We start from the raw sequence: 13,297 nt of genomic DNA, 5'->3' as shown, positions 1-13,297 counted from the left end.
CTGGTTGGATAAAAGGGACCTTCACGGAGAACCAAGATAGCATCTACCACACCAAGGAAAGACAACTAGATGGATCTGCAAGATCTGCCATTGCCCAGGATGGGACAGCAATGATTAAAGTGATAATTTGCCATCCTGTAAGGACAGCTGGACCTGGAAGTCAAATTTCATCAATTGAAATATGGGCAGGACGGACACAGTCTCTGACCAGCACCAGAAACATAATTTGCAGGATCCAGTGCAAAATGAAAATGCAGAATTCTTGTGAAAAAAAGGTTTTGTTGTTAATTTCAAGAGGGCCACAGCAGGGCATTAAAGCAAGCACAAGAGTGGTCCTCCCCCCATGAAGTCTGTCTGTCCCTGGCAGCTAGGACTTGCAAACTTTGAGAGGAAAGAACTGCAGCCTGGAATCCAGGCAGAGCTACACGCTGAGGTCAGAGGAGGGCATGTCATCCAGGCCCTGATGCCATGGAGACCAGGACCTTGAGGGTTTCAGCACAAAGAGAGAGTGGGTGAGTGAGCCTGGGAGGAATATGGGTCTCTTTACCAATGCCTCTGGTGTCTTACTGATCAATCTACCCATCTGATCAACCAACTCACTGAATGTATCCTGCGTGTGTGTGTGTATGTGTGTGTGTGTGTGTGTGTGTGTAAGCCACAAAGCGCTGGAGGGCAGAAGTCCTCTTGCTGCAGAGGACTGTAGAGGGTCTTGGCTGGAAAGTATGAACTGTGAAGCCACAAGCGGCGAGATAAAGCAAGGCAAGCACTAAGTCTGGGTACCTTGTTACGCCACAGTGAGAATTCTGAAGTTTGCGGTAAGGGTGGGGACAGCAGACACTGATCAATTTGGGGGCCAAGCAGCAACATAGACTCCATCTAGAGGAAGGATCGGGACTAAGCATGGACAGCGGCAAGGGGGCCGAGACCAGTGCAGGATGCCACTGGGAAGGCATCAGGGTTCTCCAAGCTCAGCCAATTTTCCCCGAGTTTCGTCGGGGGCGTGGCCTCGGGTGGGCGTGTCAACACGTGCCGCCGCCCCGCCCCCGCAGAAGGCTCGCTCGCTCCGCCCCCAACGGGGCCGACCTTCCGAGGGCGCGCGGGACCGCGACTCGGTGCGCAGATGCAAAGGATCGCTTCCGGGGGCGGGTCAGCGGAAGTGAGGGCTGTTGAGGCTGGGCCGCCCGCTAAGGTAGGAGGGGTCTTGAGGTGAGTGAGTCCGGAGTCAGAGTCTGAGGTGAGTCTAGGTCTGAGTGCGGTCCGGGAGCGGGAGCACGGTCTTCCGGCCCGGCTGTCGACGCGACTTTGTGCGGTGCCCGCGGCTCCTGTGCCCGCGCCAGTTCTCGCAGGAGCCAGTGTTGTCCGCCTTACTTGGCGGGGAGGGGGAAACTGAGTCCCCAGGGGGCACCAGCTGCACCGGAGCCTTCTCGTTTCGGCCCCCTCCTCGCTCCCTCCGGGGCCCGGCCCCGGCCTGTAGGTCCAAGGGCCGCTTGAGCCGGCGGCGAGAACTTGGCCGACCTTGGCCCTGTCGGGTCGGGCTGTTGCGGGGGAGGGGAGGCGTGTCCCGGGCGAGGTCCCCGCGGCTGCTCCCCCGGCGCAGCGGACTGTCGGCGCTGCAGAGTTCCGCTGAGCGTGGCGGCCTCGGCGGGGACCAGGGGTGATGCGACCAGGCCCCGTTCGGGAGGCGCTGCGTCTCCTGCGGGCGACCGTGTGTAAACACAGCAACAACAGCCTCGGAAGGGGCTGTCGGGGCGCAGGGGTGGTCGGAACCAGAGGATGCGGCCTGCGAGCAGCGGGGGCTGGAGGAGGAAGAGTCTTCTAGCCAGACCCTTGGGGGTGCGGTGGAGGGTTGAAGGTTAATTCGATGTTCTTGTTCGTCCGTTTCTTAATTGAACAAATGCTCAAGTGCCCACCGTGTTCTGAGCGGGCTGTACTCTGCCTGGTAAGTCCCCGCCCTTCTGACAAACTGCGGATCACACCGTTACCTGTTTGCTGCTGAGAGGACTCCGAACAAAGAACGAAACTGAGAGTGGCGCGGGGTGACTGTCAGGCAACGGGAGGTGATGCTTGAGCTGAGCTCGAAGAATACTTAAGGATGAGCTTGATGATGGGGGTGCTGGTGTTTCAGGCAGAGGGAATAGTGTGGGCAAAGCCATCAAGGGCCATTGTGGCTGGAGGGCAATGGGAAAGCAGGTGTGGCTCTGAAGTGTGCAGGGACCAAATGGACAAGCCTTGTAGGCTGCGGTGAGTTGGGTAGACAGGGCAGAGAAAGATGAGGTTGGACCTGACTGGGGAGGGCCTGCAGGTCATGGTGAGAAACTAATGCTGTTCTCTTGGCTCCAGCAAGCATAGTGGGTTTTAAGCATGGCCGGGATATGATTAGCAATGTGTTCTAGAAATATGCCTCTGGCTGTTACGTGAGAGTTAGGCCCAACTGAATTTGGACGTAAGTTTGGAGAAGAAGTGGCTACAGTGACTAAAGTAAGAAACACACGGAAGCACTGTTATGTGAAACTTGGAGCAGGCACTGACATTCCGCACAGAGCCTGGCACACGGGACTTTGATTAAAAGTCTAGGGCTTCTCTGAGAATATGGAGACCGTGCAGTAGGCAGCAAGATCTGGACCAGACTTAGATATGCTTTCTACTGGTATGACTGCCGAGTGAACTTAGGCCAGTCCCTTCCTCCCTGCAGCTTCTTTTCCCCACGTATCATGAAGTGAGTGGTACCTCCTCTCCTAGAGGTGGGGGACCCTTCTCTTCTAGAGGTGGAAGAGAGGTTTCCAAAAAGAGCTGCTTTGGTCAGTCCAGCCCATCCACTCTTCAGAGTCTGCCCTTGGCTCCTCAGTGACTTCTCACCCTGGGACATTCCCAGCCCTCATGACTTGACCCCTAGTCTACCTTTGTGGCCTTATCATACTCTGCTTTTTACATATCTGTCACCTTCCTGTCCTAGACCTGTGCTGTTGTTGCTGCTTTCCTCCTCTTCTTACCCCCTCTGAACTCACCTTGGGACCAGGGGACTGACCTCACCTGGCCACCTGCCCAGTGCCTTTCTTAAGCAGTGATATTCAGTCTCTGCTAGAATTATGTATTCAGGTCCTATCTCTCTTCTAGGCTGTGAGTTCTTTTATTAGAGCATGGCTGTGTCTTACTCCTTCCACAGTCCCTGCAGTGCCCAGCACAGGGCTTGGCACATAGTATTGTTAGTGTTTGATGAATAAGGGACTGAATGAGCTCATTGACTTCTGCTCACCATGCAAGGGCAACTTTGAGGAATCCAGTCAGAGTGCCTCCGCCCATCTGTGTCTTGTTTTAACAGTTCATTAAGCACTTAAAAATCCCGTTTTGCTGATTGACCATTAAGTTAACCTAGAGTGGCTGCTCTTCCTGTCATCTTTTTACAGATGGAGAAACCAGTATTCAGAAAGTTTAAGTGACTTGCTTAAAACTACTAACCCAGTAGACGGCTGAACCAGGATAAAAACTTTTGGCTCTTTTCCCTGTTCCCACTATGAGATTGGCTACCACTGTCTGGCTATTCTTTCTCCCCTTGTTGAGGCCCAGCAGCACTAGACTGGGTGGCACATGCTGGGCTTTTACATCTCAGCTTTAGAAATAAATGTTGGGCTTGGATGGTATCTACACTGGCTTTCCTGTGAGCTTTTTAACCACCTAAGTGTTCTATTTACATCTTTAGACATTTTGGCTCAGGAAGGCTTCCAGGGTTGGCCAAGCTCACAAAGCAAATCTGGAATAGAACTTTTAAGGTTCTGGGTTTGGAGAGGCCGTTGTCTTGGGTGAGCATAGCCTCTTGGGCTGGTTTTCTCCCTGTGAAACATCAGAGAAGTCTTGGTGTTTGGCATAGCTCTGCAGGACCTGGTTTTGTGGGGTTTGTGTGGTGGCCACTGAGTCTGCTGTGGGGGTTGTTTCACAGGAAGAGACGTCTGGTGTTCCTTCAGATGGCCTGATATGAAGGAGTCACGCCTCCCACCTCCCCAAGCCCGCAGAGCTGCTCTGTGGCTGCCTTGTCCTTCAAGTGCGGGAGCCAGCTGAAATGTCGGGAATGGAAGCCAATGTGGTAAGGGGCATTCCCAGGGCAGGGGTGTGGTGGGGAAGGTTAAGCACTGGACCTGCTGAAGTTCTGTAGGAAGTTCTGAGATTCTCAAGTTAATTCTTCCCTCACTGAGACCTAGAATTGAAGGGTCTTCCCATCCCCTCCCCGGAGGCAGAACCAACTATGACCTCAGGGCATTAAAGGAGTCAATGCGTTTATATCCTTCTGTGCAGAGGAAAGGGAGGGCAGCCTGGATGATCCCTACACCCAGCTAATCCCTCACCCGTTCACTGGACCCTCCCAGCACTAACTGTGCCTCGGTGGCAGCAGGTGTCCCCTTAGGTGGCTGTACAAGGTGAAGGTTGGCTCCTGCTAAAGGGAAGACGGGGAGAAGATGGGGGCAGTAGTTGGACTTTCTCTGAGGTTGTGGCTGTCCCCCTCTCTCTGCTCTAGACCATCCCAATCTGGCAAAACAAGCCGCATGGGGCTGCTCGAAGTGTAGTGAGAAGAATTGGGACCAACCTGCCCCTGAAACCATGTCCCCGGGCGTCCTTTGAGGTAAGTGTGCTGGAAGGGCAGGGAGAGTAGAGGCTCTGTGTGTGTGGGAGAATGGTGCTGCTTCTGTGCCCCAGACTCCTTGGCGTTCCCAGAGCAGGTTGTTCTCCTAGTCTCTTCATTTTTTCAAGACATATTTATTAACTGCCTTTAATGGATCCTGGTCACTGTGGCTTCCTGATCACACACAAACCTGTGCCCCAACAGCCAGGCTTCCAATTTGCTCATAAATTAATTGTCTTGCACCTTTGGTGCCTCTGCTTAGTGACTCAGATTTCATCGCCTGCAGCAACCCAGCTTACTAGAGTAGGCCAAAGACCCATGCTGAACTAGATCTCCAAACTAGCCGTGTCTGTGCTCTGAGGTGTGTGCTGATAACCCTGGCAGGGCCCCACACAGGATACTGAGTGCTGAATGTGATTTTGAGTTGAACTCTGCTTTTCTTCACCAGCCCTAAGACTTGCCTGCTTAGCTACCTATTTTCACTGTTTCCCTGAGACCATTACTCCCATCCTCTTCTTTCTGGCCAAATCTAGCCATTCTTTTACTGGGCTACTTCAATCTTACCTCTCTGCCTAGGAGGGCCTTTAGCACCCCTTCTGTAGCACAGATTCTTACCTGATCCAGGTGTCCGAGACTCTCTTCTGCAGTGGAAAGCTAAGTGGCATTTAATAGTCCTAGCTGCCTCCCTCTAAGAACTAATGGTTAAGCATCAGCTCCAGGCTAGGTGCTTAAGGTGTGTGCGTTTGGGGAGCTGGGACACAAAAGAAATACTTCAGCTTTCTGCCTACACAAAGGAGACAGAAATACATGCCTGAAAAGATGTGGGCCCGGGGGAGACAGAAATGAAAGAGCTGAGTTTGTGTATCAGATGCAGAGCTGCACAGTCTGTGTAGGAGCTAGGTCTGGAGCCTGACGTCAGGGGTGGTGGTAGAGTCATGGGTCTGGAGGGGTACTGTCCCATGACCCAGACTGCCTGTTGTTTCCCAGGGCAGAATGTGGCCTCAAGCATCAGGAACAAAGGGAAGGACAGCTAGGGAGCATGAGGGACTCAGTCAGGGTTGCCCCCACACTTGGCTATAACCTCTCCAGTCCTTTGGCTTAATGCTGCTAGGCAGAGACAATCAAGGGCCTAGGCTCCAAGAGTAGGAGTAGATGTGAGTAGTAGTAGTAGTACTAGTGAACATTTATTGAGCCCATGCTATATACCATGCTGAGTACTCTGTATATGTTAACTCATTTCATTGCCAAGAGCAGAGCACTCTGGCTAATCCCTAAATGGCTCATCTGAGCATTAGCTCCTGGGTCAGTGGAAGTCCTTCTCTGTGTAACCTTGGATTATCACTTCACTCCTGTGAGACCCAGCTTCCCTATCGAAAAGCCAGAGCTATCAACTCCTGATCTACCTACCAGTCTGTAGCAGAAACATCTGAATTTAACTCGTGTAGGGGGGTTTTTGAGAAATTATCCCTAGATTTGTTGTAAGTTGATTACCTTAAATATTTTTTCAAGGAAATCTTGCTGATTTATTATTTTTTAATTTACCCATATAAAAATACTAAATTATGAAAAGTGAAAAAGGAGAAAGGAAAACAAATTTCCTATAATCACATAGTCATGACACAAGAACTGTTAATGTTTTGGTGTAGTTCTTTTCCATATTTTTCTAAATGTATGTTTTTTACTTTGTTGTAATCAATCAGTATATAATTGAACCTTTCTAATTTTTCATTTAATATAGTGTCACTCAGTCTCTCTGTTCCCTAGTTGTTCATTTGGGTGGAGGAGAAATTTTGAAAAGTCATATTATGATTCCTTTTGTATAATTAATCATGTCTTTTTATTTAAATCAATAGTCAGATTATCAGGTGTGCTTCTAACAGTGTTGCTATAACAGTGTAGATCCCAGTAGCTACAAAAGGTGTTGTAAAGAGTGTGCCAGGAGAAATTTCCTGTTGCTGTAACAGATGTCAGTGTCCTCGTACCTATATTCTTACAACCAGAAGGCAAGACACTCTTAGACAGTGGCCATCTCTGTTAAAAAGTGACTCTGGCCAGTCCCACTAAAGACCCCTCTGCTCTAGCCAGGGGTCAGCAAAGGGCTAGACCTAAATATTTTAGGCTGTGGGCCATGTCAGTCTCTTACAACTACTTACTTTGGTAGTTGTAGCTTAAAAGCCACCATAGATAACGCTTAAATGGGTGTCACCATTTCTCCAGTAAAGCTTTATATATAAAAACAGGTCCCATCCCTGCTCTAGACCACCACATTTTGCTTGGAGGATACAGAAGGCTCATGACTGGTCTCTTTGCTTTCCCATCTGTGCTCTACACAGTAGCCAGAGCAATCTTTTAAAACCACAGATCTGATCCTTACATAAAACCTTCCAATGGTTCATTATTGGTCTTAGAATCAAAGCTCCTAATTCACTTTCCAATCTCTCCCAGCTCCCCACTCCCCTAATCCTATGTTCCAGCCATGCTAAATTATTTGTAATTTCAGACTCTTGCTTCTGGCCTCGTATTCAAGCTGTTTCCAACTGGGACCTCCTCTAGGAAGCCTTCCTGACACCCAGGCTGGGTTAGGTGTCCCTCATATGTATTTTGCCCCATCTCCAGTTGTCTCATCATGGTTTCAGTAAATGTTTGTTGATGAATTTTGCTTCCCTACAGACCCTGCCCAACGTCTCTGACCTGTGTCTGAAGGATGTGCCCCCAGTCCCAACTCTGGCTGACATCGCCTGGATTGCTGCAGATGAAGAAGAGACTTATGCCCGGGTCAGGTAGCTGAGGCAATAGCCTGCCAGCTGGGGAGTGGGAATTCTTCCCAGATGAGGTGGTAGGTAGGCAGCAGGAAGAACGCTTGTTGAGAGGCAGAGGCAATAGGAATGAGAGCTGTGGTCTCAGAGTAGGAGCAGAACCTGGTTGTGTTTGTCTTGTAGGAGTGGGTGAAGGAATTTTAGAAAGGATGCAGTGACCCTCTGTCTCTGATATGCCTGTCTTTCCCTGGTCCAGGAGCGATACACGCCCCCTGCGGCACACCTGGAAGCCCAGCCCTCTGATTGTCATGCAGCGAAATGCCTCAGTGCCCAACCTGCGTGGGTCCGAGGAGAGGCTCCTGGCCCTGAAGAAGCCAGCCCTGCCAGCCCTGAGCCGCACCACAGAGCTGCAGGATGAGCTGAGCCACCTTCGCAGCCAGATTGCTAAGATAGTGGCAGGCGATGCAGGTAGGAGCGCCTAATGCCAGGGCCAAGCAATAGCAGACTGTACCTTTTTGCCTGGCTTTTGGGCAGGATAGGGATAAGGATGGTCCCTGGTTCAGGGGGACCCGGGCCCAGGGTTCTGGCTGAGGTTGCCCTGAGGCCTGGCTAACCAGTATAATCCTTGGATGGTTTCTGTCAGCCATTTTGGGCTGACTGGTTGAGTTAGAACAAAATCTTCACTTAACCTGGGGCCCCAGATTCCCTCCCTTGGCTACAAAAAACTCCCTCTTTCGAGTGTCTTTAAGACATATCTTCCATGAGTGCTCAGTGGCTTTCCTTTTCAATATGAGAAATAAGAATTCCCTGCCACTAACAGACATAACCCTTTTTAAGCAACCTTCTTCCCTTTCCCTGTCCTCTCTCCCAGAGACCACCTCTCCATCCCTCCACCTTTCTGTCTGCAGTTAAGGCAGAACCACTGGAAATGGATGGGAGTCTGCCTTGTCTAGAGGCATGAAATACCAGCAGGTGGATCCTCTCCCAGGATGCTCAAGAGTTTAACCTCATATTCCTCCCATTCCCTTTTTTTTTTCTTCCCTGCTCTTCATTGACGAAATCGTAGCTCCCAAACCTTGTCAGTTGGTAGAACATAAGTCATAGTATTCTCTTTGAAATCTTCTTGTATTTAATTCTCTTATATGGCAGTCTCATTGAAGAATTGGACTTAAATTTATATTTGTCGACTACTTTTTTTTGTCTTCTAAGACACAAGCTGAAGTAGTTTAGGAAAAATTAGAGTGTTCCCTAGAAACTTAAAAATGGAGGAAATTCTCTCCATTAAAATTTGGAAACTAGGAGGACTGTCACCACTCTGGGTTTTTTTGTTTGTTTGTTTGTTTGTTTTGCTGCAGAACAATTCTTCCAGTCACAGATAGCTGGAGTCAAAGGAGCATAGTCAGAAGCACTGCCCTAGTTAGAGAAAAGGACAAAGTCAGGCCTTGGTTCTGCACTGTTGCTTCAGTATAGACAGTGCTGTCACTCCACAGCCCACAGCAGAATGGGAGCTTTTAGGAGGGAAGGCCTTTATGAGGTGGCTTTTTCTGCTCTCCTGGAGCACTGTAAGAGCCCAGTGCATTTACATCTTCTTGACATCCTGAGAGGGGAAAGTAGTGGAGGAACCCAGGATGTTATGGTATCAGCCCAGGAAGTGTTTGGTAAGCGGTGCTTTTAGGGAGAAGATATTACTGCTGTATTGTAGCCCCAGTGTCCATCCATGCCTATTGTTTTCTCTTTCAGCTTCGGCTTCATTAACGCCAGATTTCTTATCTCCAGGAAGTTCAAATGTCTCTTCTCCCTTACCTTGTTTTGGATCCTCATTCCACTCTACAACTTCCTTTGTCATTAGTGACATCACCGAGGAGACCGAGGTAGAGGTCCCTGAGCTTCCATCAGTCCCCCTGCTTTGTTCTGCCAGCCCTGAATGTTGCAAACCAGAACACAAAGCTACCTGCAGCTCATCTGAAGAGGATGACTGCGTGTCTCTGTCCAAGGCCAGCAGCTTTGCAGATATGATGGGTATCCTAAAGGACTTTCACCGGATGAAGCAGAGCCAAGACCTGTAAGCATTATAAAGAGCTATGATGGTCTGTTTACTGTTTTAAATTGCCTGTGGCCAATTATCTAATACTCACATAGTAAGTCCTCAGTGGCAGCCATGTGTTATTTTGTTCACAGGGCTTGCTTGCCTGCTTGCTAATGCCTGGGGCTCCAGTTTGAGGAAAGAGCAACACTTTACATTTGGCTGGCGTGAGCTAACCCAACCAAATGTCATTAGCCTAATAGGGATTTTACAAGAAGGCTCATCTAATCCAAGTTCTGTCCCCCAGAGGGGCTTCACCCCTTCAGTTTTCATAATGCTAGTGACAAGTGTCACCATGCCCCACCCTTCAAAGTACAGTTGCATAATTATCTTTAAAAAGTAGACTTATTTGGTAGAAGGAGCATTTCCTTTAATCACAGTGATCCATTATTCAAACCAACTCTGCAAATTCAGATTTACAAAGCTTTTGAGACTCCTAGATAGTTCCTAAACCTGGCTTCCTATCAGAATTGCTCAAATATACCTTAAACATACCAAAGTAGAACCCCCAAGGAGTAGAGCTCTAGTTGTTTTTGATGGGCCTGTGAAGGAATTTGGGAAATAACCATCGTGAGAAACTCATCTAGTCAAGAAGCCCTAGAGCTCCAGCCTGAGGGATTCAGCACCTTGCAGTGTTTCTCCACTGCACGGGACATACTGGAAGAGCTTATTCAAAAGAAGGCTCGTGGGCAATGAACTATTTCACATCCGGACCTCAAAGTCCAGAGGCCGGGTGTGCAGCTGTGTTAGTTAATGCAATTCAAAAACTGTTTTGGGGGCTAGGGAAGTGAGGGCTGTCTCCTGAGTTGATGAAGTTCCTCTTGAGGGGAACAGTTACCTCACACAAGGATCCCTTTGTGTTTCTGGCCCCATTTCCTTCTGAAAACTGGACAAGGGTCCTTGTAGTCAATCCTGTAGGAAAGTTACTTTTATGTTCCTTCTGTGGCCCTAGCCAGGCTGGTCATATTGACCTGCAGTTCTTTGGTCTCCTGCATTCCTAAATTCAGCTGCTGCTGCTTCTGGACCACCCTGAGCCTTCTTCATCTGGTCAGTGTTTAATAGATTGACTCTCAAACCGTCTTATACCTGCCTCTTGTACCATATTAGATCTCTGACCCCTGTGCCAAGCCCCTCCTCTCATTCTTGTCATGGGATCTTTTCTCCTTTGTTGATAGAAGGAACTGGGTTGATGACTAACAGTGGGAAAGTAGCCTCATCATCAAGGTTCAGAAATGTGACAGACTGAGGGCAGTTCCTCTTGTCTTTAAGGTTTAATAATCAATCCTGGCCCTTGTATAATGACCAGTAAAATGTCTTCATGAGGACATATGTAAGTTCACTAGAATTTCAGGCAACCAGGTATCTAGGAACCTCTTTTATGATGTTAACAGGTAGTGTGGACCTACCCTAATCTGGAACTGGTTTTGTTCCCATGGGTCCCTTATCATGTGAACATTTTACTATAAATTCTGGATCACTTATAAAAAACACCTTTCAACTCCCCTGATGGGGAGACAAGGTGGTAGTATATCCTCAGCACACCTTTCCCCCAGAATTAATAAAGGTCAGAAAAACTAAGAGTCATCAGTCACTTCCCCTACTGACCTGGGGAAATGCTGCTAAGAAAAGATAAGGCCAGAAGGTAGAAGCAGAAGCTTAGCCACAGGCCAGTGCTAACAGCATGGTGGTCCTTTACTTTGTCAACATTTTACAGCCCTTTCAGGAAATAGTAAAGCCATGTCTAGTTAAGGGATGAGATCTGTAACCAGCTAGCTTGGTTTTGAACTCTGGATTCATCACTTACTGGCTGAGTGACTAATGATTTCAGGCAAATTCATAACCTTTCTGTGCTTCAGCTTCCTCTTCTGTAAAAGAGGATTGTAATAGCACCTACCTCATAAGAGTGTTGTGAGGATTAAATTACAACATTGCCTAGGACAGAGTAAGTACTCAATAAATAGAAGCTGTTATTGTGTCTCTAGGAACCGGAGTTTATTGAAGGAGGAAGACCCTGCTGTCCTTATCTCTGAGGTCCTGAGGAGGAAGTTTGCTCTGAAGGAAGAAGATATCAGTAGAAAAGGAAACTGATAGCACTCAGCTCTGCAAACTCAGTCTCATGCTCCTGGAATTCTTTCAATAGCTGCCTTCCTCACTGCAGATGTTTCTGCCTCTCAATTACGAATCTTCTGCAACAGTCTTGCCGAAAGCCAGAGCTTAGACTAAGAGAAGAGCTGCACTATGTTTTCTATACTTAAAACCTTAGCAGAAGCTAAGGCCTGTTTTGAGCTGAGACACATTACAGGTAACTGTAGGTTGGAATGTCCCAGGTTAAAAGGTGAGATAGAAGTTTCTGGTTTTTCCTTGCCCCTGTGTGAAAATAGGTCCTAAATGAAAGACTTCACAGCATTAGACCACATAATTGGTCTCACCGAGCACTTTGTGTCCAGCTGTCACTCTCAGCCGCTTCCTTGCAGCAGAGCAGGGCTGAGGGGGCTATAAATATTTATGTACATGTTCACAGGGCAGGGAAAATCTTACGCTGCTCCGTCATGAACTGATGCCAGTGCCCAGCAATCACTTTCCCCCTTCCCTGTCCAACACTTACATGTAGAGGTCAGGCCGCTGGACCAGCTTATACTTGGGCTGCTGCCAGGAGGCCTGGGCTGTTTTTTTCTTACATATATTTTGTAATACTGTACAACCAAATCTACCCTCCAAGGCCCTGGGGCCTCATTGGTTCCACTGATTTAAAGCTTTCTCTTTCATGGACTTTAGTTTAAGCCCAGTAGAAAAGAGAAATGGGGAGGGGGAAGAGTACCACCCTTCTTCCAGGCCCTTGACTGCTCCTTTGTGTTGGGCCAAGGTTTGTACCTACCACACCATGCATGACTCAGATGCCCTCAGGTCCCTTTCTCTACAGTATGTATCCTGTGTGTTCGAGCTGAAGCACTACCTGACATTAAAGGAAGGATTTAGACAGATACTGCATTTGCTGAGTTGTGATCACCCAGTATCCCCCACAGGTATAGAATTCCTATTAATTTTAAGGTATATGAACTTTTGTAAACAAGCTCCTGGCTACCCCTTTCCTTATATATATATTCCTACCTTTATAAGAGAAAACGTCCCTAGGGAGCTTCTTGTCACTTTCAGTAGAGATTTCGTCCTAAGCTCTTAAAGTAGTTCCATCTTATAACTTACAAGCTTGCCCCCTAGAGGCTTATTTTTAAGCCTCTTTGTTACCACACCTGCAACATGGGAAACTGCTATCTGGTGGATGATGTCTTGTGTAGAACACAAGTCAAATTAATTAGACTGTGTTCAGATCAGACCCATGGCAATGATAGAGCATATACTATTAAAAAGTTGCTTTTTTTCAAAAATAAAATTGGTAATGTTTTAATTACCATCAGAGCCAGCTTTGTACACAGTCATTTATTTGGCTTCACAGTTTTACAAAGGGGTTCTCTCCCACCTTGTAGCAGAGGAGTGATAGCCACATTTAGATTGTTACATAGTTCAGCCTTTTTAGGGAGATTTTTAAACATAGAGTATATAACTTTAAAATGCTGTAAAGTTATCACAAAAATAAAACAACAAAACTACCATCATTCTACCTCTCTCTATCCTCCCTGCCCCTTGCACACTTGGGTCTGGGAGATCTGCCTTGTCACTCAGTGTCAGGAATAATGGTCAACGTTTAGGTTGAGTGGGTAAGATTACAACAACCAGAGATTCAAAGAACACACATCCATAAGAAGCAATGTGCCCAGTCAGGCATCTGAAAGGACAAAGAAGTGGCTCTGTGCAGGCTGAGTAGCAGGCTCTTTAGTGGAGGGATGAGTG

The 13,297-nt window shown here is 48.0% G+C and overlaps 1 protein-coding gene across 4 annotated transcripts; it reads left to right on the top strand.

Moving 5' to 3' along the window:
- Positions 1-1,062: 1,062 nt before the first annotated feature.
- MTFR1L (mitochondrial fission regulator 1 like) lies at positions 1,063-13,057 on the top strand. Of its 4 annotated transcripts, none has more exons than XM_072975084.1 (7): positions 1,063-1,206; positions 3,935-4,078; positions 4,508-4,612; positions 7,283-7,392; positions 7,625-7,836; positions 9,109-9,430; positions 11,434-13,057. In XM_072975084.1, exons 2-7 carry the CDS (start codon positions 4,055-4,057, stop codon positions 11,537-11,539), a joined length of 879 nt encoding a protein of 292 aa, XP_072831185.1. In that variant the 5' UTR covers positions 1,063-1,206; positions 3,935-4,054; the 3' UTR covers positions 11,540-13,057. The 4 variants fall into 4 exon arrangements, with proteins under 4 accessions (XP_072831185.1, XP_072831186.1, XP_015095436.1 ...); XM_072975085.1 differs by having other exon boundaries at positions 1,065-1,189; XM_015239950.3 differs by having other exon boundaries at positions 1,076-1,234.
- The last annotated feature ends 240 nt before the right edge of the window (positions 13,058-13,297 follow it).

This window comes from Vicugna pacos, chromosome 13 (genome assembly GCF_048564905.1).
Source record: "Vicugna pacos chromosome 13, VicPac4, whole genome shotgun sequence".
NCBI lineage: Eukaryota > Metazoa > Chordata > Mammalia > Artiodactyla > Camelidae > Vicugna > Vicugna pacos.
This window is presented reverse-complemented; position numbering and strand designations above follow the sequence as displayed.

Excerpts from the sequence above, each read along its gene's own strand:
- MTFR1L (XM_072975084.1), top strand. The coding sequence starts at position 4,055 with ATGTCGGGAATGGAAGCCAATGTG. Across the intron at positions 4,079-4,507 it reads CGGGAATGGAAGCCAATGTG|ACCATCCCAATCTGGCAAAA; the intron begins GTAAGGGGCATT and ends TCTCTGCTCTAG. Across the intron at positions 7,393-7,624 it reads GAGACTTATGCCCGGGTCAG|GAGCGATACACGCCCCCTGC; the intron begins GTAGCTGAGGCA and ends TCCCTGGTCCAG.